Source organism: Pundamilia nyererei, unplaced genomic scaffold (assembly GCF_000239375.1).
Source record: "Pundamilia nyererei isolate P.nyererei 1_Seehausen unplaced genomic scaffold, PunNye1.0 scaffold00089, whole genome shotgun sequence".
NCBI classification, from domain to species: Eukaryota; Metazoa; Chordata; class Actinopteri; order Cichliformes; family Cichlidae; genus Pundamilia; species Pundamilia nyererei.
In genome coordinates this window covers 969286-996852 of record NW_005187490.1, presented here as the reverse complement: position 1 = coordinate 996852, position 27567 = coordinate 969286, and the positions used below count along the sequence as shown (strand labels likewise).

General features: G+C 39.3%; 1 protein-coding gene across 1 annotated transcript in view; it reads left to right on the top strand.

The window, feature by feature from the left end:
• The window catches only part of spon1b (spondin 1b), a 112674-nt gene that overhangs the window by 18775 nt on the left and 66332 nt on the right, over positions 1-27567 (top strand). The window contains exons 3-6 of the mRNA XM_005739090.1: positions 1017-1150; positions 15162-15235; positions 16201-16314; positions 17104-17252. Of these exons, the coding sequence (XP_005739147.1) occupies positions 1017-1150; positions 15162-15235; positions 16201-16314; positions 17104-17252 (471 nt within the window). The remainder of the gene's footprint in view (positions 1-1016; positions 1151-15161; positions 15236-16200; positions 16315-17103; positions 17253-27567) is intronic.

The following is a 27567-nucleotide window of genomic DNA, read 5'->3' as shown; positions in this document are numbered from 1 at the left end:
TGTTAAAAAAACAAAAACGATTATGGAAGGAGCAATTAATCGGAAGAACTGTTGATTTTGACCAGTTAATTGAATAATCTGAGACTCTTGAGAAAGAGTTTATCAATGCAATTACCCCAGAGAGATTGGTTTGTGAGTTTTGGAGAAAAAGTAACACATCATCTGCATAAAGGCTGATTTTATGTTCTACATTCTTACATTTTATGCCCTTAATTGTTGTAGCCTGTCTAATTGCTGCTGCTAGTGGCTCAATAAAAATTGCAAACAGTGAAGGGGAGAGTGGGCACCCCTGCGTGCCCCTCAGGAGACAGAAGCTGGAGGATGTTTGGTCATTTGTTCTGACACAAGCTGTTGGGGAATTATATAATATTTTTAACCAGCTTATGAAAGAGTTTCCAAAACCAAATTTGTGTAAAGTTGCAAATAGAAATTTCCAGTTAACTCTGTATAGTTTATTATAATAATAGGAAAGCCAGCACACACGATCACTCCTTATGTGCTGCAGAAAGTCATTGAATACAAGGACAGCACGCAAAAGTGTTTTGCTTCTATTTCACATTTTGTTGAAACATCAATTTCTGCTACATTTCTTTTATTCTGAAAACCTACAGAATATTTTATGTTTTGTGTAATTGTTTGTCAGTTTCAATAAACTTGAAGAGTGTAATCTGTTGTCACTGATGCCTGCTCTGTTCTGTGCTGCTACTCTACCTGCCTCTGGTTTTTAATGCACGCTCTTCTAAAATAATATAAGTAATCACATTGTCTAATAAGCTATTGTGTGTACTGTGTTTGATATATTGTCTATGCTACTTGGCAGAGCATAGAGGTGCAGTATTGCATTGTGAGGCTTGCTTGTAACATTGTTTTTGAATTCCCTTGCGCTGGATTGATCTGGGTTCTCTTTTTCCAGGGAATTTTTAGGAACACCAACATTATATGATGCCATAAAGTTCAAAGTGACCTTTTCAGAAGCAAAGCCATTTAATACTGAATGCTCATCCTTTTCTTTCTAGATCATTGATGAAGACGAGACACAGTTCATGACCAACTGTCCTCCCGCGGTGACAGAGAGCACGCCTCGCAGACGCACCAGGATACAGGTCTTATGGACAGCACCACCCAGTGGGACTGGCTGTGTTATACTTAAGTAAGTTTTTGCTTTTACGATTATTCATCACAGAGACGTTTAGTAAAGTTAAAAGAAAAAAAAAAACAGCTGCTTCTTGCGTCAAAACAGGTTTAAAAGTTCAGATTGATAACGCCAGTTAAAGCTTGAATAGTACATGTGTATGGAAAATCAAACCTTAAAGATAACACATAGTGAAAGATTATTTGAACTGTGATAGGCACAGGTGTCTGGATTTAAAAGCCATGATGGCAGATTTTAAATCAGTCACTGCTAGCTGATAGGAGTGTTTTGTCTGTGTGTGTGTGTTTTTTTTTTTCTTTTTTCTTTTGTACATGGTGACAAAACCATAAAGGTCAAAGTGACAGATAACTTTGCTCAAGCAAGTTTGAGCAAGTTGGTTTTCATGCTGCTGGAAATCAACAGTATCTAATAGAAAGGAGCATAAGAATAGGTCAGATTAACATCCATGTGTCATCTTAAATAATTCTACAACATCAGGAGCACTTTACTCCCTTTTTACTTTTTCTTTTCCTTCACAAAACAACCGCAAAGCAGAATCTCTCCTGTTAGTGAATGTAGTTCACTGGTGTGGTCATTGTTGCTTTTACAGATACTCGTAATCGGTTATAGGCAGCACATTAAGTAAGCTGGTGCCAGGTGTTTCTTTAGTTGGTGCGCGCATTAGCTTCTGTAAAGGGACCAGCTCTACAAAGGAGAGATGGATGGTGATTACTGGGGGCAATTTGTGGTTTGAAGCAGGTGGGGCTCTAAACCTCTGTGTAATTTCAGGAGTGTGTGTGACCTTAGCTTTATGTGCATGTGTGAAATGGCGCCAGCGACTCTGAGGAGAAATGCTGTGAAACTCTAAAGAAGGTGCACGGTATCAGGAGGTATTATTTTGTCTAGACACGCACTGGAAGAACAATAACTGTTCAGTGTTGTGCCTTTTATTAGTCATTTTAAAGCCTCCATAAAATGAGAGCTCTTTTTTTGATAACAGTGTTTCCTTAAATAAATAAAAAAGGCGAGAAAATGCACTGTATGTGAATTCTAATGATAGGAAGAACATGTATCAATATATATATGCATATGCATATATCGGTTGGGCTGTAATATGCAGATGAGCCACAACATTTAAACCACTGATTGGAGGATGAAGTGTGGTCTGGCTCTTTCAGTCTTGGGGCTTTTAGGGCGGATCCCTACACAGCTGATGCTCGACAATAAGAACTTTGTTTTTTTCATTGTGTTCCTAGAGTCATTCCTGAGCAGTTTTTGAGGTGTAGCAGAGAGTGTTGGCCGTCTGGGTTGACCGTTGCCTTTGGGTAATGTTTTTATTGTTCGCAATCAGTCAGTAAAATGTTGTTTTTATGTCCATTTTTACAAATGCATTAGCAAAATGTACAGGTGTAGAAACAAAAGGAAAGAAATGTTTCTCTCTGAGATTCAAACTAATCAAAGGCATTTATTCTTATTAGACCTTTTTTTTTAAAGGCTACTTGTTTTTCTGGATTTTAATGAAAATTATGGGAGAGAAACAGAGCGGGAACATACAAAGCTGATTTTAGTGAACGAAGGGGATGATTGTTATGCACAATGGCTACACTTTATGCTTCTACAAATTTAATATTCTCAGAAAACAAATAGCTCTTCCCGTTAATACATGATGGAGTGTGACGTATAATTCAAGCCATGTGCGAGGAAAAAACAAATGATGTGTGGGCTCAGACAGCTACAGTGACTTATGGCAATATGTAGCTGTGAGCCACTCTTTGACAACTTGAGAATACAAATGATAAACTGAGATAACTCAGAGGGAGCACACCTCTGAAGGCGTCTGCCTCTCTCCTCTTCTCTCCACAGGTATGCCTTCTTTTTCTTAGCTTTCTCTCTCTCTCTCTCTCTCTCGCTTGTTTCCATCTCTTCAATCCGACTTCCCAAAGGGAATAACCTCCCTGACATGCATCTCTTCCTCCACTGAGCGAGTTGCTATAACTTGCCCTCACCTCCACCGTATACTCACAGCTGTTACTTTTAATTTATCTGCTTTTGCTGTATGACAGATGGCACATAGCCATCCCGGTGTCTGCCGGTTCAATAAATCTAGCCCTATGTAGTGGAACATCTGCTATGCAAATTCACCTCGTTTTTCTGTCACTTTTGTCTGTCAGCTGCGAGATAGAGATTTAGTATTACTTCATTTAACATCTTCGCCTTCCTCGTCTCACTTCGTCTTCTTTCTTAACGGTCTGCTCTCTGCTGTTGTAACGTGCCCGTCATGTTATCTTTGTTCGGATCTATTCTGTTTTTCCCGTGATGCTTTTCACAGTGTCGAGGAGCAGATTCACATCAGCCAGGAAGGAGATACTTTGCAGTAGGTTTGCGCTATAAAACACCGCTTTAGTGGACAACACAGGCAGCTGTCTTAAATCATGTAGCTTTACCCTGGCCAATTCTGAGAGTGGCAAAAAAACCCCGCTCAACTTCACTTCTTCTAGCAATCTTCACAGCAAAGCTACACATTTTCATCCCACTGTGGGAATGCTCTTCTTCTCTCCGCCTCTCTTTATCTTGCGATCTGTTTCATCCCACTCAGCATTCACTCGCTTGGAGAAAAAATATGCTGTCCGTCCACAACGTCAAACACATGTCTCTCGGCTCATTCCAGGCACTTTCAAATACAGCTTCCTGCAGTTGGGAGCGTTCCAGTACTTCTTCCCCCCCGTATGAGCCCACTGGTCGTTTCAGTGCTGGAGAAAGCCTCTGGGATTGTGTATTTCATTCGATGCCAACTTCAACACCTGCTATTTTGGAATCATTGCAATTATAATTTTTTGCAAGGGGGGGTGATAAAGCTGTTAGTGACAGCTGTAGCATTTAAAAAGAGGGTCTTGTTTTGTTTTGTTTTTTTGTTTTTTTAAATTGCAAAATCAGCTGCAGGTTTTTATTTCTTCTTATTAAAAAAATATAGTGGTGAAAAGCAAGATCTGCTTTCAAACTTTATAAGAATAGTTGCTTTGTGTTTTATACACCGAACATGAGCAGCAGCGCACAGGTTGCTAGAAGAAAAACTTGCATTGCATGGAAGAAACTAACACACAGGGGTCAGTGCTTTGGAGATGTTAATTGTTTGTTACAAAAGCAAGTTCTGTTTGTCTGTTTTGGTCTTAACTGCAAACCAAGAAATAAAAGGCTTTCTCTGTGAGCTTCTTTTTTTTTATAGCTCTGTCTCATTATGTTACTTTAGGTTTAACACTTTTTGGGAAGCCTTTTTTGTTCTTATTGTAGTGTACTTAATTGCTATTACATCCACTCCTGTATTTTGCGTGCTTTGTTGCTGGGAAAGTGAACACCCAGTAAACTGACAGGTTTAGAAAGATCTCCAGTGTGTCCTGGGTCTTCCCTGTGGCCTCCTTCCAGAAAGGATGAGGAGGGGAAAAAATGTCAGTGTCCTCCACCTGTAAAACCACTCCCGTTTTGCAGGTTGTCTCGTTGTTGCCCCTCTTGTGCACCTGTTTTTAATTTAACACCAAAACAGCTGAAACGGATTAAAAACAGCCTCTGCTACCTAAATGAGCCGATCAGATTCCCAGAAATTTAATTGATTTGTCGCTATACTCGGACTAAAAAGTGTTCCTCTAATTTTTTTGAACAACATATTATTTATTTGTTTTATTTTGTTGTCCAAAGTCTGTCATACTGTCAGATTAATTTTAAAGAAACTCCCAAGAGAATAAAAATCGTGTCTGTTACTCAAACTGTCAATTATAAAACTCCATCAGAGTTTCGAGCTGTAGTGCATGTAAGGGATTATGTCTGAGGTTGTGAGTGTGCCTACTGTAGCTAACCTGATTGAACTGTAGGTTTGCTTCCTTGAAACAACTGCCAGATCTTAGCGGTTTCTATGGTAACTACAGTCCTATAATAATCAACATTGATGAATTACAGTTTGAATAATCAATTAATAACTAAACTAAACAATTAATAACTATACTGATTCCAGCATCTAGTTTTGTTTTATTATAAGTGATGGAAATTTAAAATGATATTATTGCACTGTTGACTAAACACCTCAGATGCACGTCGTGCCATCACAAAACAGGGGCTCAAAGTGTCGGGGTCAGTGGGCCCCCTTACTGGTTTTACCCGTTACACACTACACACACAGACTCACGTGATAAAAACATTAGTAGCTACAGTGGCGTGGATAGTAATAGCAAACTCAGTCAATAATATAATAATACATTTTGAGAGTTTACATAATAAATGATAAGTAAAAACTGTACTGATTAGGCAATGATGAAAATATTCATGTTATCACGACTGCTATGTCCATACCTGACATCGCTGCTTCTTGGAAAAAGCGATTTTCTAAAGTTCACACAGTGAAGGAATGTGTGAGCTGAGAACACCTGAAAGAAGCCGGCTGTTAAACACGCTCATCGGTTTCTTGGCAAGCAGAACATGTCTGCAGCTTTTAAGTAGCGCTCTCTATCATGTACTATACCTGCTCAGCGCTCGCTGGCAGTGGAACTAACAACAACTGTGTGTAACTTCTCTCCTGGAGGCAGGTAGTGTACCGTCAGGCCTGCCCTCCTCCCCCTCAACTGGTCAAGTTGTCGTCATTCATCTGGCTTTTTTGTCTGTCTGGAAACAATGTGTAGCCTCCGGCTGAGGGAAACAAGCTGTAAAAAAACCCCTCACAGGCACTGTATGCGTTATTTTCTACTGCATATTTAGCTTCACTGTATTTATTTTTAATGCTTTGGCTCTAATACCACAAGTATAACACTTTTATAAATAAACTATTTGTATACGCTATATACTTAGTGTTATATAAAGCACAAAACTGTGTCTACCATCGTCAGTGTCTGAACGCCTGAAAAGAGGAAATGTTTAAATATTAATTTTGCCAACGTTTGTTGAGTAAGTTTGTTTTATCACTGAGCAGAATTAGCTCTGGTGGAAACGCTGCGTTTTTGTTTGTTTTTTTAGTGTTGGCCTAACTCGTGTTTATCTGTGATGACAATATGAGAACAGCTGTGCAGAATTTCAAAATCCGAGGACATCCTGAACTATGCTGTGACATCGTCCAAAGTGGCCCTTTCCTACATGTACACATCTTCCCATCAGATGCATTCTGACAAATGGAAAATGCTCTTGTTGGTCTAGGCGAGGGTGCTGCCTTGTTAGAGAGCGCAGAGAAGCTCTGCTGGGGAATGTAAGAAAAGTATGGGGCGGCTGTGCAAGTGTGAAAGCAGCTATAGTTAGAAATGTATGGGTGGACAAAAGCTTTACATAGCAGCTTCTACAGGCTTGCTCATACTATGATCTGCACTCAATGTGTGCTTTAAAATGTCTCAGAGAATATTTCAAAAGCAAAAATGCATCACTTTAATGTCTGAAATGCAGTGGAAGAGAAACGAGCATCGATTTGCTGCATGCCTTATCTGTTTTCTGATAATTCAGTGGAAAAAAGAGATTATAGCAACTGAATGATCTGCCTTTTACTTATATTTTGATAACAGGCTTATTCCTCTAGCTTTAATTTCTTTCATGGTCAAATAATTGGCAAATATAAAATATCAGATTCTATTTACTCAAAGAATTAAAACCATGATATTGCTGAGTGAGTCAGGGCTATATGTACAGTGGGGCAAAAAAGTATTTAGTCAGCCACCGATTGTGCAAGTTCCCCCACTTAAAATGATGACAGAGGTCAGTAATTTGTACCAGAGGTACACTTCAACTGTGAGAGACAGAATGTGAAAAAAAAATCCATGAATTCACATGGTAGGATTTGTAAAGAATTTATTCGTAAATCAGGGTGGAAAATAAGTATTTGGTCACCTCAAACAAGGAAAATCTCTGGCTCTCACAGACCTGTAACGTCTTCTGTAAGAAGCTTTTCTGTCCCCCACTCGTTACCTGTATGAATGGCACCTGTTTGAACTCATCATCTGTATAAAAGACACCTGTCCACAGCCTCAAACAGTCAGACTCCAAACTCTGCCATGGCCAAGACCAAAGAGCTTTTGAAGGACACCAGGAAAAGTATTGTAGACCTGCACCAGACTGGGAAGAGTGAATCTACAATAGGCAAGCAGCTTGGTGTGAAAAAATCAACTGTGGGAGCAATCATCAGAAAATGGAAGACATACAAGACCACTGATAATCTCCCTCGATCTGGGGCTCCACGCAAGATCTCATCCCGTGGGGTCAAAATGATCATGAGAACGGTGAGCAAAGATCCCAGAACCACACGGGGGGACCTGGTGAATGACCTGCAGAGAGCTGGGACCAAAGTAACAAAGGTCACCATCAGTAACACACTACAACGGCAGGGAATCAAATCCCGCAGTGCCAGACGTGTTCCGCTGCTGAAGCCAGTGCATGTCCAGGCCCGTCTGAAGTTTGCCAGAGAACACATGGATGATACAGCAGAGGATTGGGAGAATGTCATGTGGTCAGATGAAACCAAAGTAGAACTTTTTGGTATAAAGTCAACTCGTTGTGTTTGGAGGAAGAAGAATACTGAGTTGCATCCCAAGAACACCATACCTACTGTGAAGCATGGGGGTGGAAACATCATGCTATGGGGCTGTTTTTCTGCCAAGGGGACAGGACGACTGATCCGTGTTAAGGACAGAATGAATGGGGCCATGTATCGTGAGATTTTGAGCCAAAACCTCCTTCCATCAGTGAGAACTTTGAAGATGAAACGAGGCTGGGTCTTCCAACATGACAATGATCCAAAACACACCGCCCGGGCAACAAAGGAGTGGCTCCGTAAGAAGCATTTGAAAGTCCTGGAGTGGCCTAGCCAGTCTCCAGACCTCAACCCCATAGAAAATCTGTGGCGGGAGTTGAAAGTCCGTGTTGCTCGGCGACAGCCCCAAAACATCACTGCTCTCGAGAAGATCTGCATGGAGGAATGGGCCAAAATACCAGCTACTGTGTGTGCAAACCTGGTAAAGACCTATAGTAAACGTTTGACCTCTGTTATTGCCAACAAAGGTTATGTTACAAAGTATTGAGTTGCATTTTTGTTATTGACCAAATACTTATTTTCCACCCTGATTTACGAATAAATTCTTTACAAATCCTACCATGTGGATTCATGGATTTTTTTTTTCACATTCTGTCTCTCACAGTTGAAGTGTACCTCTGGTGCAAATTACTGACCTCTGTCATCATTTTAGGTGGGGGAACTTGCACAATCGGTGGCTGACTAAATACTTTTTTGCCCCACTGTATATACATAGCTTGTACCGATCAACTTTTACCATTTGCTGATGACATGAGCCACATGCTCAGTCCTGATAATCATGATGTCATAAAAATAAACAAAACACGTTGCGACAAAATATCATTGATTTGGAAACTTGAACAACTGTTGTTTTCACAAAGGAGATTTGCCAGAAAACTTCCAATTGCCAGAGTTTTCAACAAACCCACAGGCATCACATCCTGTCACCACGGCAACTCTTCTGATGGTCTAATTCACACATCTCTGGAATTACTCAGTTCTGTGTTTCAGCCAGTGATGTTGTTGACAATAAGACATCGCTCTCTCTGAGACAGTCCAAGGAACCCACAGCCCATCACACCCAAATCAAACAAAGCTTACTGCTCCAAGTTTACATAGAATTTGAATTTTTAATTATAGTTTGAGTTTCTTTTGAAGTTGATTTGGTTATTTTTTTAACTGTTTCTCAGCCCTGAAATTTTTTATGTTGCAATGATTTTTCAGTGAGCTTTAGTGATTTCCCCCGCCGACACAGCAAAAAGCTGTCACTACAACTTTTCATGTATGACATGTAGTTACTTGAACCGCAAGCCGTAGTTTCTGTAACTTTTAAGGTTTTCGTCTTCTTCTTTTGGTGGTAATATTTCCATCTTTTGAACCAAAAAGCAAAGCTCCTAATCTACCCACATAAACTATCATCAACTATCAAAAGAAAACTCACAGCACTAGAGCACTCGTCGTTTCGAAGTGATCTTCAAACCTCAGTAGATGAAAACTCTTGGCTTTACAGGGTTTTGTTTATATCTTGAGACTGTAGTAAACATGACTTGATTGCATTTCTTTTTTTGTAGGGAAACTGTCAAATCATATCAGATTACTTTAATAATGGTGAGCCACCCACATTTCCCCTCCTTTTCCGCATCTTCAAAGCATCATCCAGACTCAACTGCTGCATGTTATGAAGAGAGCTCTGAGGCGAAAGGTTTTCATATTTCTGCCTTGTTAGGACTTTTATCTTTCAATAGAGTGAGGAGCCTGTATACTAATAACTGTGGATGTAGGATATGTGTTTGTGTATGTGTGTGTTTGTCTGTTTTCCACACCAGGTCACTAAGGTCCTTCTCTATCTCTGATGAGCTCAGCCTGAATCTGTTCTTTAATCTTTACGAACTCCTGAAAAAAATCTTTTAGTGTTGGGAGACGTTTCCCCCGAGAGCTGAGCTAGACAGAGAGATGGATAGCGATGAGAGAAAGTGAGTGTGCATGGGGGAAGATGGGGGGTTGATCACTTTGTTGATCGGGTTTACACTTAAACATCTCCCTCCTCTCTCCAATTCTGCCCTTCAGCCATCTGTTCATCACATTGTCACCTCACATTGACCTCCTGCCTGATCTTTCCATCAGTATTCCAAAGCCGTTAGTGGAAGGACTCCAGGAAGGGGATGAGGCCACAATTCATCTGCTTGCTCAGTGATGGCACGGGTCTGACTGCACTGAATCTGTTTGACAGCAGAGTTTAAACTCTTGTGTCCTGATTCTCTGAGAAACGAGAGAAAATGCTTTTTCACTGATTATAAAACTAGACTATTTAAAGTATGGCCAGCCTTTAAAAACACAGTTCTTGTTAACGTTGTGCTTCTCAGAATACTAAAACAAATACATTCATAGAAAAAGAAATTGATCATTTCTAGATTGATTCTTGCTTTGCCTGCTGTGAGGCCCAAACATGTTGGTGGGTTTATTCAACCTTCACACTTGTCCCTGATTCCTGCTGGACTGTTTGACCTCACATGGGGTTTTGGACCCCCCTGTGTTTAGCCAGCACCACAGGCAGGCAGTGGTGAATCCTGACATCACAATAACTCCCCGTATTAACGACTTGTATTAACAAGTTTTCGGTATAGGCTGCTACAGCAATTAGATGGACTGCAAATAATTCCCATTCAGAAATTTATAGTAAAAAATGGTTTATATAGTTCCTTTTGGTTATTCCCTGAGTTCACCAGATCCACCATAGTGCAGTCAAGGATCGTCTTCAGTTACGATCCTCGCTGTAATGTGCTTCGTGTAACACACAGCTCAAAAACAACACTTAATTTCTCATTAATACAATGGGCATTTAAATTGGCCAGAGGTCCCCATAAAACATAATGATGGCATTAGAGTTGTGGAGTTAAGTGTATGAAATGAACTTACCCACTTTGACATGCCCTCCAGCGTTTTTCTTACCCTTTAAATTACTAAGTTGAACTCAATTTACAGACATGTTTTTTGCTTTCACTTCCACTTTAAACAAACCAACAAATGCAGCCTTATATAATTAAAAATTGATTCCTGGTGCACCCAATGTGATTCATAGTCGCTTATCTGCAAACTGTAACATAATTACTCTTGTACAAAACGATGTTTCGTCAAACGTTTAATAAAAGAGAACAAGCACTGAATGGTTAATTCATATTTTTATGGATTCGCTCTCATCCTTGTTCATCAATTAACAGCTTCCTATTTGCAAACATAAATGCATCATTATGTAACTTATGCCTTACATTTTATTGGATTGTTTCCTGCACATACACAGTTTTTGCTTATAGTTGAATAAATGCTCAGAGTAGAACTGAACAGGATAATTGATTCTTGATCTTTTCATCTAAGTTGAGTTTCCTCTTCTTACTTCTGTGTTGTTTGTTATTGTTCTATCGAGCATTTATCATGCAGTGAAATTGATATTTTTGTGTGAATAGTTGCACAGTTGTATGTATTGGTTTTGCCACCTGGGGCTCTTCCCACATGAATCGAAACAGCATACCAAAGATTCAGCGGGGAGCGCCAATGAAAGCCTCCCAGAAGAAGAGTGAGTAGACATTAGAAGTATGATTAATAAGAAACCTGAAGAGAAGAGAGATGAAGGAAAATGAAATGCCAGACAGGAGTATAGAAGGCTGGAAACTGTAGCAAAAATGCAGACTGTGTGCATCAGTGATTTTTTTTCTTCATTTTTTTGCTTAAAGGTCAGCGGATGTGTAACCCATAAGTAAAACTTTCTCACTAACAGAAATGCTCACTTCTGCAGTATTCACAAGTGCCAGTGTGGTGTTAGAATCATCTTTCAATGAGCCACACGGAAGGAAGAAGGCAGACTGCCCCTAATTTCAAAAGGTGTTAAACACAAACCTGCACAAAAGGTGACGTAAAAACCTGAGAACAAAGAAAAACCAAAGAAAAACAAGAGAAATGACAAATAGGAAGCCTGAACTAAACTCAATGGGGAATGCAAAAATAAGAGGTAGTTCAGTAGACAGCCTATGGGGCTGCAGGGAATGGACAAAAAACGCACTAGGAAGAGAAAGGTAATAAAGAAGAGGTGGATGCCCTAAACTTCAAAATAAAACTGGAAGTAGCCTGAAAGGGAGCCAAGAATGAACAAAGACCCAACATGGAAGACAAGAGAAGGGAAAAACCTTCAGCAACATAAAGGGAGAAAGAGACTGTTGATCATTAGAAAGGCTGTAACATAATTGCTGCAGGAGTCCAGACTTAAAAGGTCACTCCCATTAAAAAAAATTAAAATGTTTTATTCACGTAAAACGTATGACAAAGACCGACACTATTGCCTGTAAGGCGTGTTAATAATTGTTGTACGCAAAGAACAGCAGAACTACACGTGTTAACTAAACAGGTGACGTTGAAAAAATGTCATCATTCAGCTACCGACACTAGTTTTAGCGTTTTGCATAAATTGTCCAGCAGATACGTTGCAACAGTTTTCATCCGGTGCCTATAGTGTGTATTCTACCATATAGCCCCTATTTGTACACTGCTGGAATGTTGTATTTGGTCATCTTTGACCTTTTTAGGACCAGCGGGAAAAGCAGCAACAGTGTTACAACTTGTTTCCACCCACACATCTCTAGTGCTCTTTTCTGAGCTTGCACTGGCCTGAAATTGACAAAATTTCCCAACTAAATTGAAAAAACATGCAGACTTGATTGCACTGAAGATGTACGTCTAGTAGAGAGAGGATATTATAAAGTGAGGAAAGTGTAGCTGGAGGCAAGTTAAAATGTATCTTTTCATATTATCAGATATATTGTTGTTTATACATCTAACCAACTGATAATTAATGCCAGTCAAACTATTAACACATTTACTTTAAATCTGTCAAGGGCGCCTAAATAATAGTCAGCATATTTCACTTTTGTTTTTCAATTTCATGCCCAGGCAGTCAACCCGTGTTGCAGGGTATATTGCACCATTCAGCCTGTGTAAGATTTATAGGAGCAATATAACCGATAACTCCTACTTAATATCGCCCGTCCCTCCTCTGTCTCCACCGTCACTGTTGTTCAGTTCACTTTCTTTCGGTTTATGTCTCTCTACAATATGAGGTGGAGTCGCTGTGAAATTCCTGCTACTGTGAGACATTATTTAGGATAATAATGGGTGTATGCTGTGTAATTGCATAATATCTGCAGAACCTTAGGCTTCATGACTGAAGCTTGATTACCTCCGTGTGTAGGGGGGAAGCTTGTATAATTTCAGTCCCATAATGCACAATCAAGTCGGTTCATTTTCTCAGGACAATCTATGCAATCAACATGTGTTGCTTTTATGAGGTTCTTGATGTGTGTGATTTTTGGCCTTTGAAAATCATATTTGTGGGGCTGTGGGGGGATTTGAACACACACAAAACAAATCTTTTTTTGTTTTTCTCAAATTCTGCACCACTTCTCTGTGTCTCTGTTGAAGCCTCGCTGGAGAGTACAAAACTATCCCTGGTTAGGAAGAGGTTAATGCAAAGCAGTAACATACCGTCCATTCGTTTTCTGCTAGACCTTTTTTTTTAATGTATGAAAGAGGTATGAAAAATGGCTGCATTTAGCGTCAACGTTATGGATATCGAGTGGAAAGGTTAGAGGGAAAAATCCAAATCCCCAAATTGAAACCTGAATACCTACCTAACGAGCAGATATTAAAACCAAGACACTAAAATCAGACATTAAAGAAAAGACCCACAAACTTAATGCAAGTAATTACATTTTATAATTTAAAAGCCTCTGCATCCGATTGACACAATTTCCATTAAAATGTAGTCGTTCTGGTTTTTTTAGTCAGAGAAAAAATATGAAGCTTATAACTTATAACTAATCCAGTGATTTATTTTATGTGCAAGCAATACAAACATGAATTACTGAAAAAGCACTGCAAAGTCACAGGACTCAAGATCATCAAGGCAGTTCTCATTCTTTTTCCTGTCCTTCAAAATTTGACCAGGAAGATTTTCTGGTTTTCTGGCAGAGGAAGAAAACCAGAGTTACTGTAATCAAATATTTAAATGCAATTTGAAATTTGACATTGGTATTCATTACTCTGTACTTGTTAACAATGACCTTTTGTCAACAATATGCCTAATTATATATATTTTTTATTTATTTGCCTCTCAAGTCAAGGGTAGTGTGTCTTAAATGATGTGTCTCATTCCTTTTGGCAACTGGTTCCTTCGAGTACATTTATTATATGTATGTAAAGCCATTGATGAGCAAAACTATAGTGATTTAGTTAATTATATATAAAATTTATATAATACATAAACATTGTTTATTCAATTATCTGTTTGTCTGGAGAGATAATCAACCTTCTTATCCTCTCATAATAAACTACATAAAGCAGTTATGCTTCTTAACTTTTTGATATTTTTTCTGGCTTTTTCTGGCAAGTTATGCTCTTTAGAAGGGTCTTGTGAATTATTCCAGTTAATGATCACCTTGGTCAGAACAGTTTCTTTAAAATGTCACTTGCAGGTTGTGTGAGAGCTTCGTTAACCATAACCATGTGTTGATCTGTTCTGACCTGTTCCTGCCTACGAAGATGTCCTTTTATGCTGCACTGAACCATTTCACAGACCAATAGTTTAGCTGTGTGAAAACACACCCAGTGTGAGATAGATGCCCTTCTAGAGACCAAGACATTGGAAAAGTAAGTTTAGCGAGTTTTATTGGGAAGGACAAGTTTATCAAGGATAAAACGTGTCTTAACTCGTAGTTTGCAAATGTAATTGCAGCAGCTTGGTGTTCGTGATAGTCAATTTTTCATCTATGAAAAGCTGAACTAAATATATAAGAGCATAGGAATGATTTCGAACTCTATATAACTGTTGCAAATCTATTGCAAAAGTGTTGTAAGACCATCATGCCTTAGTGTTCCGCCAACAATTTCTTCATCCTATTTTCCTGTCCTTTTCCTCAGAGATTCAATAGCAGTGCCAGAGCACACAGAGTTTTATCTGTGCAGTGTGAGTAATGCAGTTCCTTTCTCCTAAAGAGAAATGTAAATAGTACTGGTAAAACAGCCTATTTTCACTGGGGGAGTTTCATTTTCAGCCAGTATTAGCTCATAACTTAGAACCGGGCTTCATCTAAAATCCATGGAAAGATCTATATTCCTTCTCTGACTGTAATCCCTGCTCTCTCTTCTTCATGTCCATGGGCATGATTGCTGTGATACATTTCATATTGCAGCAGGATGACTGTATCATTGGGTTTGGAGAATAGGACGTTGCTCCTGTGAAAAGATGTGTACTCCCTGTCTAACCTCGGGGAGCCCATCACCCTCCCCCTTCCGCTGAAGATTAAATGGATCATGTAGTGGAAAAAACACTTCGGTCACCTATTAACCATCTACTACTCTTATTGCACTCCTCCCACAATCAAACTTTCTCTCAGTTTCTTTCACTTTTCTTCTGCTTCTTTGCCTTTCTCACTACATGTCTCTCTGTGTCTCCAGGGCGAGTATTGTCCAGAAGAGAGTCATCTATTTCCAGGATGAAGGCTCTCTCACCGTTCAACTGTGCGAGAAAGGTAATAACAGCTGCCCATCCAGTCTTTCTTTTCATTCTTGATTGCGTATCATGTTGCTAGTGTCCTGTGCTCTACGTGTAGTTTACCCCCCCTCTGTCTTTGGAGCACATTACCTCCCTTTATTTCATACTATATTTAAAAAAATCTCAAACCAACAAAGCCAGCTGGGGAAAATTGTGAGGACAACAAATCCTGGATGTCATGGGAATTTAAATATTGCTTTCTGTTTCACTGCAGAGCCCAGCCGTTGCTTTCATGCTACCTGTGATTTCATTGCAGAGAAAAATGGCACTCTAGCTTCCTAAAGCTCACAGCCAGCCTGATAAACACTGCGCTCTTGCGAGACAATAAGGCGTCAGGACTCTCTCAGCTCTGATGCACACATTTATTGTACAATAAAAAAAGAGAGCCTGGACGAGTGGTTTCTCAAACTTAATCTCAGGGGAATTTCACTTTCATAAAATCCTCCTTACCTCTCCGAAATCTAATTTTCCAGGCTATTATGCAAGCCAATCAAGCCGCCCTGTTTCAATTTGCTGACGTAAGTTAGGTGTTGTGAGTCATCCTGCTATAACTTAGATGTCAAGTGAGGCTTTCTTTTTTTAATAATTTGGTGATTCATAAATATTCAAGAAATCCCCTTGACCTACCTTTGCAAAACATTGGTCCTGGGCAAAATCTGAATATTTATAAGCCTGAGTTAAAGCTAATGTGTCATTTTAATACCGGTTTATTCCGGGGATGTAATTTTGTGTCATTCTCGGTGATTCCAAATTGTCAGTTGCCAGGTAATTTATGCAGGTGTGCATTTATATCAAACCTTGCACGTCGTTGTGTCTGTTTGTTTACTCCAGAAATGTGTTTTTTAGGATTAATCAGGGCCCTGCGTCCCGATTAACCTTAAATTTTTACACCCGAGTGTCATTTTGTTTGTGCTGTCATCGTCGCATTCTGTCTCCTCGTAGAGGGTGAAGCTACACAAGCTCCTGCCATTGAGTGCTGTGCCTGTGGAACCGCCAAGTACAGACTCACCTTTTATGGAAACTGGTCGGAGAAAGTACATCCTAAAGATTATCCAAGTGAGTTCAGCTTCTCAACATCTTCTGACTGATGCATACATGTACACAGTGCACTGTGGTACCTGGAAATGCTCTGTAGGTCTGCATGAAAAATGTATAAAAGTATTGTAAGATGGCAGCGTGATGACAGAAACGATAAAAAACTGTTTGATAATTTGACATTTTGACATTTTTTTTAAGTTTAGCTCACAGTAAATAAATAAATGAATAAATAGGTGGAAGGTGCTGGGTTCGAATCCAGTTTACATGTTCTGCTTGATAAAAATCTCTTTTAGCTAGGTAGGTAGAATTAGCGCTTTCTTCATCTTGATGTCTGAAATGTGATTGATGTGTAGCCCAGATGGCAGCCACTGAGGATATGAAGTGTATAGCATTCCTATAACTCAGCTTTAGGATATGCTTGCCTTATACACTCACAACTTGGCAAGTGTAAGTACGCTGGTATAGACACAACAAATAAGTCTATGTTCTATGAAGGTTTAGATGACATATGTCTATATAGTATTTGGCTTATAAAGGTTTCCTCGTGGTAAATGACGAGATTTCACTAAGTCTCTGTACACAGTCCAACACATAACGCGTGTACAACTGTAACTTAACCAATTGTGGTAACTTCTGGTAACTGAAACTGCTAGTAGAAATAAATTAAAGATGTTAAACATGAGCACAGAGTCAGGATGAGTGAATGAAAGAACTGAAACAAAAGAAAAGTTTTCTTTTAAAAAAATCATAAACATGTTGTCATAAGCTTCAGTGAGTTACGAGTGTTCCTGACTTCCTGTGTTGTAGGACGTGCCAACCACTGGTCAGCTCTGATTGGTGCGTCCCACTCCAGAAGTTATGTGCTGTGGGAGTACGGAGGCTATGCCAGTGAGGGAGTCCGTCAGGTGGCTGAGTTTGGCTCCCCCATCAAGATGGAAGAAGAGATTCGACAGAAGGTAGGATTACCATCATACGGATTCTCTGTGGGTTCTCACCCACTCCGTTTTTGAAGTGTCAGTGTTATTTTCCTATCTTTTCATATGATCCTTTCCCATCATGTTGGATTAAAAGTTCTAGTGGCACGACACATCAAAAGTATAAATAAAAACCACCAATTTTAGACCATAACAGTGTATATGGTATAATCATCATTTGAGGCGCTCAGGTTCGAGGGTTATTACAACATACTGTGAGATTAATGACAGGTTGCTCGAAGAACAAGCTGAAATATTGCTCAAACACACCAACACGCACGCTGAGCAAACACGCATTTTCAAAGCTGCAGCTGATGAAGGTGCAGCACCACAGTGACACTCCCATCTCCACATCATGTCTCGGCATTATTATCTATGATCTTTCTGCTTATTAAACCAGATGCATATTGACAGCTTTTAATGCTAGCCACTGCATGAAATCAGATTCCTTTGGAAACCATCAGCAAACTTCTTTTGACTGAACTATGCCTTTAGGGGATCGGATATTTTTGGAAGGCATTCACTGGATAGCACACTGGGAGGACGAGCTGTTGTCTCAGCTCTTCTTCTTCATGTGTGCGTGTGTGTGTGTGGCAAAACTGAAACATAGCGCAGATAGAGAAGAGTGCATAACAGGACACAGCTGACAGGTTTGCTTGAGCATGTGTGTGTGTGTGTGTGTGTGTGTGTGTAACCCAAATGCTTGGATGTCTGTCAATATAATATATAATTTCCTATAGCTATATGCTGGACTACCAAAAGGCATTTTTTCATACATTTATGTACTGCAATTCTTAAAGGAACAGTGATTTTTACATATTGGGATTAGTCCCAGCAACTATAAGGTGGCGTGGAAGGATTCAACTGCAAATTGCATAGCTTCATCTTGAATTAGAATTCAACCTGCCGTCTATAAATGATATTCATTCATTCACTTGGAGTTTACTTGCTGCAATACGTGACTGAGAACTGCATTTCAGACATTTATAATCAGCACAAGACCTTATTTTTATCCTCAATTTTTCCATTCATCATGTAAAATCTTATATGGATGAATTTGTGAATAAAAGGTTCTGAAAACCAGCCTATAAAAGCCAAAATCTTTACCCAATCATATACAGGCCAGATCATATTCAGACTTTTGTTTTTAGATTTTTTTAGTTTCCGTTCTGATGACTCGTGCTTGTGTCTCTGCAGTCCACAGTGTTTCTGCTCTGTTGTGTCAAAACAAGTATTTAGCTTTGATTTAGTAAAGTATAGCTGAAACGTAGAAAAAGGGTAGTGTTTAGAAAAAAGACCTTTTAAATCACTGAATTTCTCAGAAATCAGGGGCTCTGTGGCTACAGCAGCAAAATTAAGCAAAAAAATTGTGAATAAAATGTAGTTATTTGGAAGTTAGACTCTTTAATTACTCAAGAGATTCCTGGAGGTTTCTTCCTGTTAAAAGGGAGTTTTTCCTTCCCACTGTTGCCAAACTGCATGCTGATAGGGGGTCATATGATTGTTGGGTTCTTCTCTGTATGTAGGGTTAAAAAGCAAATGCAAAAGTGTCTGATGAGTCCTTCTGCCTTACATGCTGGGACATTAAGGGTATTATTGGTCACAGACTTTCAAGCGCAAGAGAAAAGTAAAAGCTGATAACGTCAATAAAATTACATCATCTCGCTGCATCCCCCGCAGGGGTCCATCGACCACTCCTGGATGAACGAGTGCAGCAGCAGGTTGGGTCATTGTAAGGCACTAATGGTAACAAAGCCCAAAGGCTCCCTTGCAGGATCCTGCAAGCGCTGAACCCCCAGTCTAGATTAATTCTTCTTACCATGAAATTCCATTTAAGCTCCTGGTACAAGTAACTGTTGTGTTGGCTACACAGATAGCTAACTGCTGCTGAATGTAAAGATTTAAAGTGGATTGCATGTGGTGGAAATCTGATACATTTGATTCTGACTCTGGTGAAAGGACCTAAAAATCTCGTTTTCCATTTCCCTGTTCTGTTTTTTATTTCTTATTTTGGTTGGGGAATATAGCCTCAGTTGCAGCGTCATTTGCCAATAATCATTATGCAGTAACAGAGGATGAGAAAACAGGATTAATGTTAAGAATATAACTTTATGTAATTATAACTAAAGTGCATTAAAGTTACATAAGCAATCCTGCTCTAAGGAGAATAGCTGGAGCCCATCGTTCTCTGTCCAGCACCACTACTATGAACACAATGCCCTTTCTTCCCCTTGCCTGCAATGCAGGTGTGACTGTTTAGGAATTTTGTGAAGGCTTCTCTTCGCAAAAAACGAATTAATAAATACAATTTTTAAATAATACAATGATATAGTTCTAGTTTATTTCAGCCGTTTCTTTCATTAATTCCTGTCTCCCTGTTTGCTTTCCAGAAATATAGAAGGAGCAAAGAGCTGATTTGTAAGACCTGATTATAGGATATTTCCAAACTTTAAGGGAATGTCAAACTGAATTTTCAGGTCTAAAGCACAGAATCACACGATGTGCTGTGGAAACAAAATACGGTTATAATAAACAGATGTCATAACAGGTAGACTGGGGAAAAATAAAATGATGTCAGTGATTGCACATAGCAAAAACGTTTGACTGCATTAAAAGAGCCTATTTTGCTGTATACCACTAACACTTTATAACGTGCATTTATTTTACACAGAAATATTCAATATAAATAGTATAAGCTCTCTTGTCCATCTCTCAAAAGAGCTGGCAGTCATTTTAGTTTACACAGTGTTTCAGTTTACATTAACATTAATGTTCAGTATGTTAGTGTGTTATAAAACTGTGATTACTGTGATAGTGCATTTTAGTCTTCTGTCTTCTGATTAAAATGTTACATTAATGTTGCTTGTGTGAACTGCTTTGACCTAAAGTATATGGATGTCTCTGCGTGTTTTCTTTCTGCCTCACGCTGTTTCTGTGGGCACTGATAGGTGCGTCCTGGCCATTTGCGAGGGAACAATAGCGTGGTGCTGGTGGGCTGTCAGTGTGGTGTGTGCCTGTCAGTTTAGGTTTGGGCTGTTGTGTGGAGACATTATAAGCTGACAGACAGCCCTAACTCCTCTCTTGGCTGGCTCTGTCTGTCTCTGGGGCTAATAACCACCCTGAGACAATGAAAACTTCAGCCTGTCTCATGGTAGAATGAGATGGCTTGATTGTGTACTGTAGACTGGAATGTTAGCTATTGAGCTGTTGGATGAAACAGCCCGATTGTACACTGGAATGTCAGCTATCGAGTTGCTGGACGTTGTACCAAGTCTTAAAAACTTTTTCTAATACGCCCATGATTCAAAAGGTTGTTTTTTTTTTATCGGTATGTCCTGTTCATGTGAAAATGTACTGTAGACCTGCAGTGTTTCAGTCTTTCAATATGCTAGGCTGGCTTATTTTTATTTATCTAATATTTTTATATTCATATCCGTTAAGATACACTAAACCTATAACATATATAAGTTAAAAAATATGTAAATACAGTATCAACCCAGTAGTTCAAAAATACAAAAAATGAAAATAGTCATATACAGTAAGAATATATTATAATTGTACTAGTAATGTATACTAGTAAATTTAATAATATGGTATCAATTTATGGAAATATCATTTGGTTTCTGTACCTTTGTCTCTCATTTCTAAAGAGTTTAAAAGATCTGTAGAGTTATTTGGAGGAACAGATGCTAAATGCCTTTATTTACAGTGTTAACACAAAGCTGACATTTCCACTTGGATTTAAAAGTGTTTCCATACTTGTGTTATATGATTCAGTGAATTCAGGAACACATTATCAACATTTTCTTTATTTTGCCTTCCCCAAATGATGACTTGCCTTTGTTAGCTGGTCTTTCAAGCATGCAGTGGTTGAAGTTGCAGTGTGTTACACTTTGTTGACTGCCCATGGTCCATATCATCATCCTGTTTGAAAGCTACTTTTGCGCTGTTTTGGACTGGCAGTCGTATCCTGCTCCTCATCCAGTGTGAGCTTGGATAGCTGAGACAGAGCGGCTACATTACTTCAATAAGTGGCAGTGAAACGGATATTTATGTATTGTACAGTATTTAAAATTGATTCCAAAGGAAAAGTCCACATGTGCTGAATGCCAAGTGTCTGTTTCTGGTTTTTGCTTTTGTCAGCATCACAAACCTAAATCTGAAGTGCTGTAAACAGCAAATCATCAGCAAATGATCAGGATCTGGTACAGTTTTGGGGTTTTTTTGGAAAACTTCTAACGCTCTCATTTATATGTGCACTGACTAAGATGAATTTTTATGTAGTTTTAAATGCACCTACTGACTGCCTTAAAATAGCAGCTTGAAATGTGTTTTGATGTTACACTGATGTGTAAGAGGGAGAATGGCACCTCTTTCATGTTGCTCTTTTGTTGTTGTACTTTGCTTGAGGTTGTCGATTCGCTAGTTTTTAATCATAAGCCAAGTCAGCCCATTTTTACACTGCTAGAGATGTTGATGAAAAGAAAGAACATCTGCTTTACTCAGCTTGGAACGGAATTTTGTGATACTGGCGTTTACTATACATGTTAAACTGCAGATAAGTATGAATGACATTTTTCCTTCTTTTCAGTTTGAAAGAATGATTTCATATCCTAGTAATATCCTAAAGGTGAACGGTAGAGAGTAAATTGCTATGGACAGTAAACTGATGATTTTGAGTTTGTTGCATGAGCTGTGTTCCAGATACAGCATCCTTGGCCCCTCAACAATCCTGGCCTTTATTGACATGACACCATCACACAGTTGCTGCAAATTTTCTGTAAATCTTCCATATCACCACATCCATGAGGAGCTCTATTGAATAGAGATCTGGTGACTGTGGGAGCCATTTGAATACAGTGACCTCATTGTCCAAAGAACCAGTCTGAGATGATTTGAGCTTTGCGACATGGCACATTATCCTGCTTGAAGCTGCAATCTCAAAAAATGTGCTTGGTACCAAAATACCAATACCACACAGGGCCCTGTGCTTTGTTATTTTAAGCTGGGATATGTATAGATGGTTATCTGTTTCAAAAATATATATTAGTTAACTTTCCAAGGTTTCAGGCACAAGAAAAGTAAAACACAGATACACACATACACATTTTTCTTTCAATTCGCTGGGGCATTAAGGTTCAGACTGGGTGAACATCGAAGTGGCTGCTGTAAAGGTGGGAAGCCGACATGGGTCAGTAATCCCTGTCTTAGCTGAGAATCCCAACCATCCAGAGGAGCAATCAGCTGTGGTGATGTGTGGACAAAGCCTTAAGACCAACCTCTCCATCGCAGCGCCAGCCAATGCTCCCCATCTAACAAACGCCTAAGCCCGGCACAAGACAAGCAGACTGGCAGACAGAGACACAGACAGGCCGGGGAGGGGAGATGAGACCTCAGGACTCTCACTGTGATGATGTACCTACAAGCCAGAACATCTCTGTCAGAAAGGTGCTGCAGCAGAAGACGTCATATACTCTATTAGAAAGTAATGACATGAGATTTAATAACCTATTGAAAGTTAAACACAGGGTTTTCTGTACATAAACATTTAGATGCTATGATGTTGACAGAGCCGCGTGTGTCGCATTACAAAAGAGTGAACAGCTGTGACATTTTTTCACAAGGCCTCTGCGTTCATTAAAGACACGACTTACAACAGTCCTCTCCTGCTTGGTCAAGCTGAACTTGCCGATCTTGCCGTCCGTCCTCCTCCTGCACCTGGCATCCACTCCCATTTGCACAAATGCCCTGCGGGCGCAGCCCAACTTGCATGAGCCTGTGGAAAATTTGCTCATATCACAGTGCACATAGAGCATTATATTGCAGATTTAAACATGCCAGTAACCTCAAGTGCTGTTGGCTGTTTACTGAAGTTAATAAGCTGCAGACCTTTTATAGTACCTGTAATCCTACGACTACACTCAGGTAGAGTTTAAAGGATTTTATTCTAATTTTTTAAAACTGCCATTCCATTGTTTGTTTAATCAGCATCATTAGCAATATTAGGATATATTTAATGCAAGTTGAAGGAATTTAATTGGTAACACATGCGAATCACCATAAGGTAGAGCTGGGCGATAGAACGATAACGATATCTATTGCGAAATAACTTTTTCTTGATAGAAAAATTAAACTATTGCGATAGACCTCACCGCTCTTGTCCTGTTAAAAAAAAAAGAACAGCCAATCCAAATTAAGTAGCAACCAATCAAAGCCGCAGCGTCACGTCACGTGACTTGCTACGTACAGCACAAGTGCCAAGCCGCACATGTGTATTTGTTTGGGAAGCAGCCAGCCGCCGTGCCACCCGGGTAATGGAGGAAATGAGTGTGCCGACTAGAAAAATCACGAGAATGTGACCGAAGGTTACCGAAGAGAAAACAGATGATGGTTCTAATGCCGGAGAGATTGTCGAACGGAAGAGCCATAGAAGTTCCGTAGTGTGACGTTATTTCGGCTATTTCAAGTCTGACAAAAAACAGAGTAGCGTGCACTGTAAATTGTGCCGAAAGCAAGTCTGGAAATACAATAAACCGGTGCATGCTCAATCTCTCACTGGAAGCGTTAATTCGCCATTCGGCTTTTGTTTTAAGTAACTGTTAAAACTGTTGGAAAAGCTAAGCTATACAACAAGGAGAGATTGAGAATTTCCTTTTAGTTCTCAGTTTATTTGATATTGACAAAAGTTAGTCAGTTTTGTCTGTTCTTCTGTAAAACAAACTAAGATTTATTTTTAGAATTAATATTTTGTTTCTAAGTGGAATTGACAATTTAGTCTGTTTCGTTTGTTCTATTTTGAAACTTAAACGCTTTAGCGGCTGCCTTTTGTGTAGTTTGCAATATTTGCCTTTATTTATCTGAAAAAGTCTCATGTTCCTTAAGTACATCTACCCTGTTGAACTTATTATGGGAAATAAATATTTAAATCAAAACAAGCTGCTGATTATTTCACATTTTACTTGTGAGCAACGGCACATTTAAATCTTACAAATATAGTTATCTGGCTTATATCGTGATAGATATCGTTATCGCCTGAAATGGAAAAAACATATTGTGAAATGAAAAAGTCTTATATCGCCCAGCTCTGTAGTTCCACAGCACAATGTGTTTAATACAGATGTGTGTATAACTACATTTTACCTGGTCTGACTACTTGTATTGCAAATGTTTGTTGTGATTAATGCATTGAATTAGAACACTTTCACAAAACCTGCTGCCTACATTACAAACGATGCAATCTGGGAACCCATTATCTGTCACCTGCTGACTTTGCTTCTGGGGACGCTGGACAATATTTCAGGGCTTTTGGTGTGGCAAGCACACGCGTTGCTGGCACTCTCTCACTGTTGGTGGATGCAGAAACATTTTTTAAAGCTAAAAAGTTATCCATTCCCTCTTTTGTACTTCACACAGACTGTTTATGTGGATGCAACATAATCAAAGGTGATTTACAAAATGCTTCTTAGACTACAACACGAATTAAGAAACGTCGAAGTATAAAAGAATCATATGTTCATATGTTGATAGATGGTTATCAAGATTATCAAAACGCAATTCACCTGGCAAAATGTGAAATCCCTGAAATTCAGGGGTGCTGTGCTACCGTCAGCTGTTGTATCCTTTTAGCGGTAAAGCACAGATGCAGTGTTTGCTTTGGAGTGATGATGGGAACATGGAATCTCTGGGCTTTGTGAGGGCTTGGGCTTGTTTAAAGCTCGATGGGATTGAGATCTGGAGACTAGATTAGCACCTTGTGTTTTTTGTTGATTTTTCTCATTCATAAATTAACCAGCAAGTTTCCACTGTGATGGGGTATGTTATCCTAATGGGAGAGCTCACTGCTAAGGGGAATTGCCACTGTAATGACAACATGCTCTGCTCATGCTGGCTACAGAGACATTAGTTGAGGAATGAGGTCTGCAGCAAACTTTAGGTGGGTGATGTATTTGAAAGTGACATCCAGACAAAGGGCCCAAGTTTTCCCAGCAGAACATGGCATTGTAATGAGATAATGCATATCCATTTTGGGGTTTCTGGAGGTCTTGAGCTCGGAGGCTAGAGGCGGGATTCACCCTTATTATGGGCGAACACAGTGCAGGCTCCAGGAAAATATGCAGACTCCACACAGGCCCCACTGAGCCACTGGGTTTGGACCTCCTTGCTGTCGGGAAACAGTGATAATCACTGCACAGTGTAATCCCATGTCAGGTAGTTTTAATCTGATCAGTGTGTGTTTTTAATGTTGACGTTTCGCTTATGGTTTGGCTGTTTAAATCCTGTTTAAAGACGTGGAATCTTCTTATTGGCAAGTTGTATGGGGCAGCTTATTAAATATGCTACAAATTCTTGATCATCCACAAATGATTCCTAAATAACCTTTGGTGCCACCACTGCGATAATAATGCTAAGTGTCTGGTTTTTACTTTAGTGAACTAAAGTGAAAATCACTCATGTCAGCAGGTTAAGAGCAGACAAGTATGAGAGATTTTTGTCCCTTTGGGACCCAAAAGTATGTTTTAATGTCACCACTCTCCAACTCAAGAAACAAAATTACACGCCGCATTTAATTATTGATTGGTTTCAAATGTCACATGAGGCAGAGAGTTTATAACCATCACATGAATGGAGGTTGTAAAATGTAAAGTGCTGCTGGCCAGGGATTACGTTCTCATCCTTGTTAATGCCACAGCTCACGATAGAGGACACAAAAAAAACCTGCAGCTACCTGATTATTACTTCCACTGAAATGCCACGTACTCTCAACCAGCTGTGATCACGTCAAGATCAGACAGAGAAATGTCAAGAGCTGCTGGCCAACAAGAAATTTGTATCAACTTTAAAATGAAGAAGTGTTGGTCACATTTTAATTACCTTAATTTCGTTCTTTGCCTTAATGGTGATTTTACTTGTACACTCCAGCTTACCACGGAAAGGATTTGTGAATCGCAATCTTCTTCTTTCCGCATGCATTGCTCAGCAAGCGCTTCAGGGCACTGCGTGTTATGACTACAGCTGTTGTTGTGGAAACCATTTTTTTGTATCTTCTTTAAAAAGTTGTTCAGCTTTTAGCACTGTAGGCAGCAGCCAGAATCCATGTTTTTTTTTTTTTCCTTTTAAAACAGGGACACAAAGGAGGCAGGGGTATAAAGAGGGGTGGACAGAGGTGGTCACAGACACAGGTTTTCGCTCCAAACGTTGCCCTGAGCCATAGACCTGACCATTTACTGCCCTGAGCTACTACCTATCAGATCTCCCTGGGGAAAACTGCATCTGACATTTTCTCTGCCCAAAGTGACGCTTTTAAAATCTCACTTTCACAAAATGTTTGAAATGTGTCACAGTGACCTCTGTGCCACAGAGGATGGTCATGGCAAGAGGTTTGTGGCTTTCTGCTGCTAGTCTGAACCTATTTTCATTATTTCATTTCATTAGGAATTGCCTTTATTAATATCTATTTTCTTTTTTTCCCCATTCCCTCTTAAAAGTGGAAAAACTTTAGTTCCTTAAGTTACTTATCTTATACTTTTATCTTCTGTCTCGCTTTTTGTTTCTCTTTGCAGTTTCTTTTTTGTCCACTTTGTTCAAAATTTAATTATTAAATTTTTTTCATCCATCCTTAAAACATGTCAGGAAATTTTATACTTTTTTTTGAAAGTTCAGTTTAAATACAATTTAAATTTTTTTATTATCAGTTTACAAAAACAGTGATCTCATGGTGCTTTATATTGTAGGTTAAAAGTCTTTCTGTTGCGAGGAAGAAGTCCCTTTTAACAGGAAGAGACCTCTGGCAAAACCAGTATCAGAGAGGGTGAAAAGTTGGGATGGAGTGGGGGAAAGGGAATGCTGACCTGCTGTAAAAGGTTACTTTCTTCCTTTGCTATTTCAGCTTTTCCAACTCTGATGTTAAAAGCCTGACCTCACAAGTACTACTGTTGTGTATTGAGTGAGAAAAAACTTAGCTGATCAAAATTAGCAGGCTTATAAGAATAAAAAATAAGAAAGAAAAGTTAAGAAAAGTTGTTTGTACAAAGGGTAACAAAGGCCATTAGATGTTGTTCACAAAGCAACCATGGGAGCCCAAATCTGTCAAGAGACTGACGACCATTTTTCAAGAAATTTAAGAGGAAAGGCTGTTGCTAATGATTGGGTCATAGACTTGGTTCTAATAAATAATTAAAATATTTGTATTTTTTATTTTTGGGAAATGAACATGTTTTAAGCCATTTTTATGTGTTAGTTTCTTTTCCATGTCCCAGTCGCCAGTCTTGGCGACCAGTGACGAGGCCTCCACTCCTGG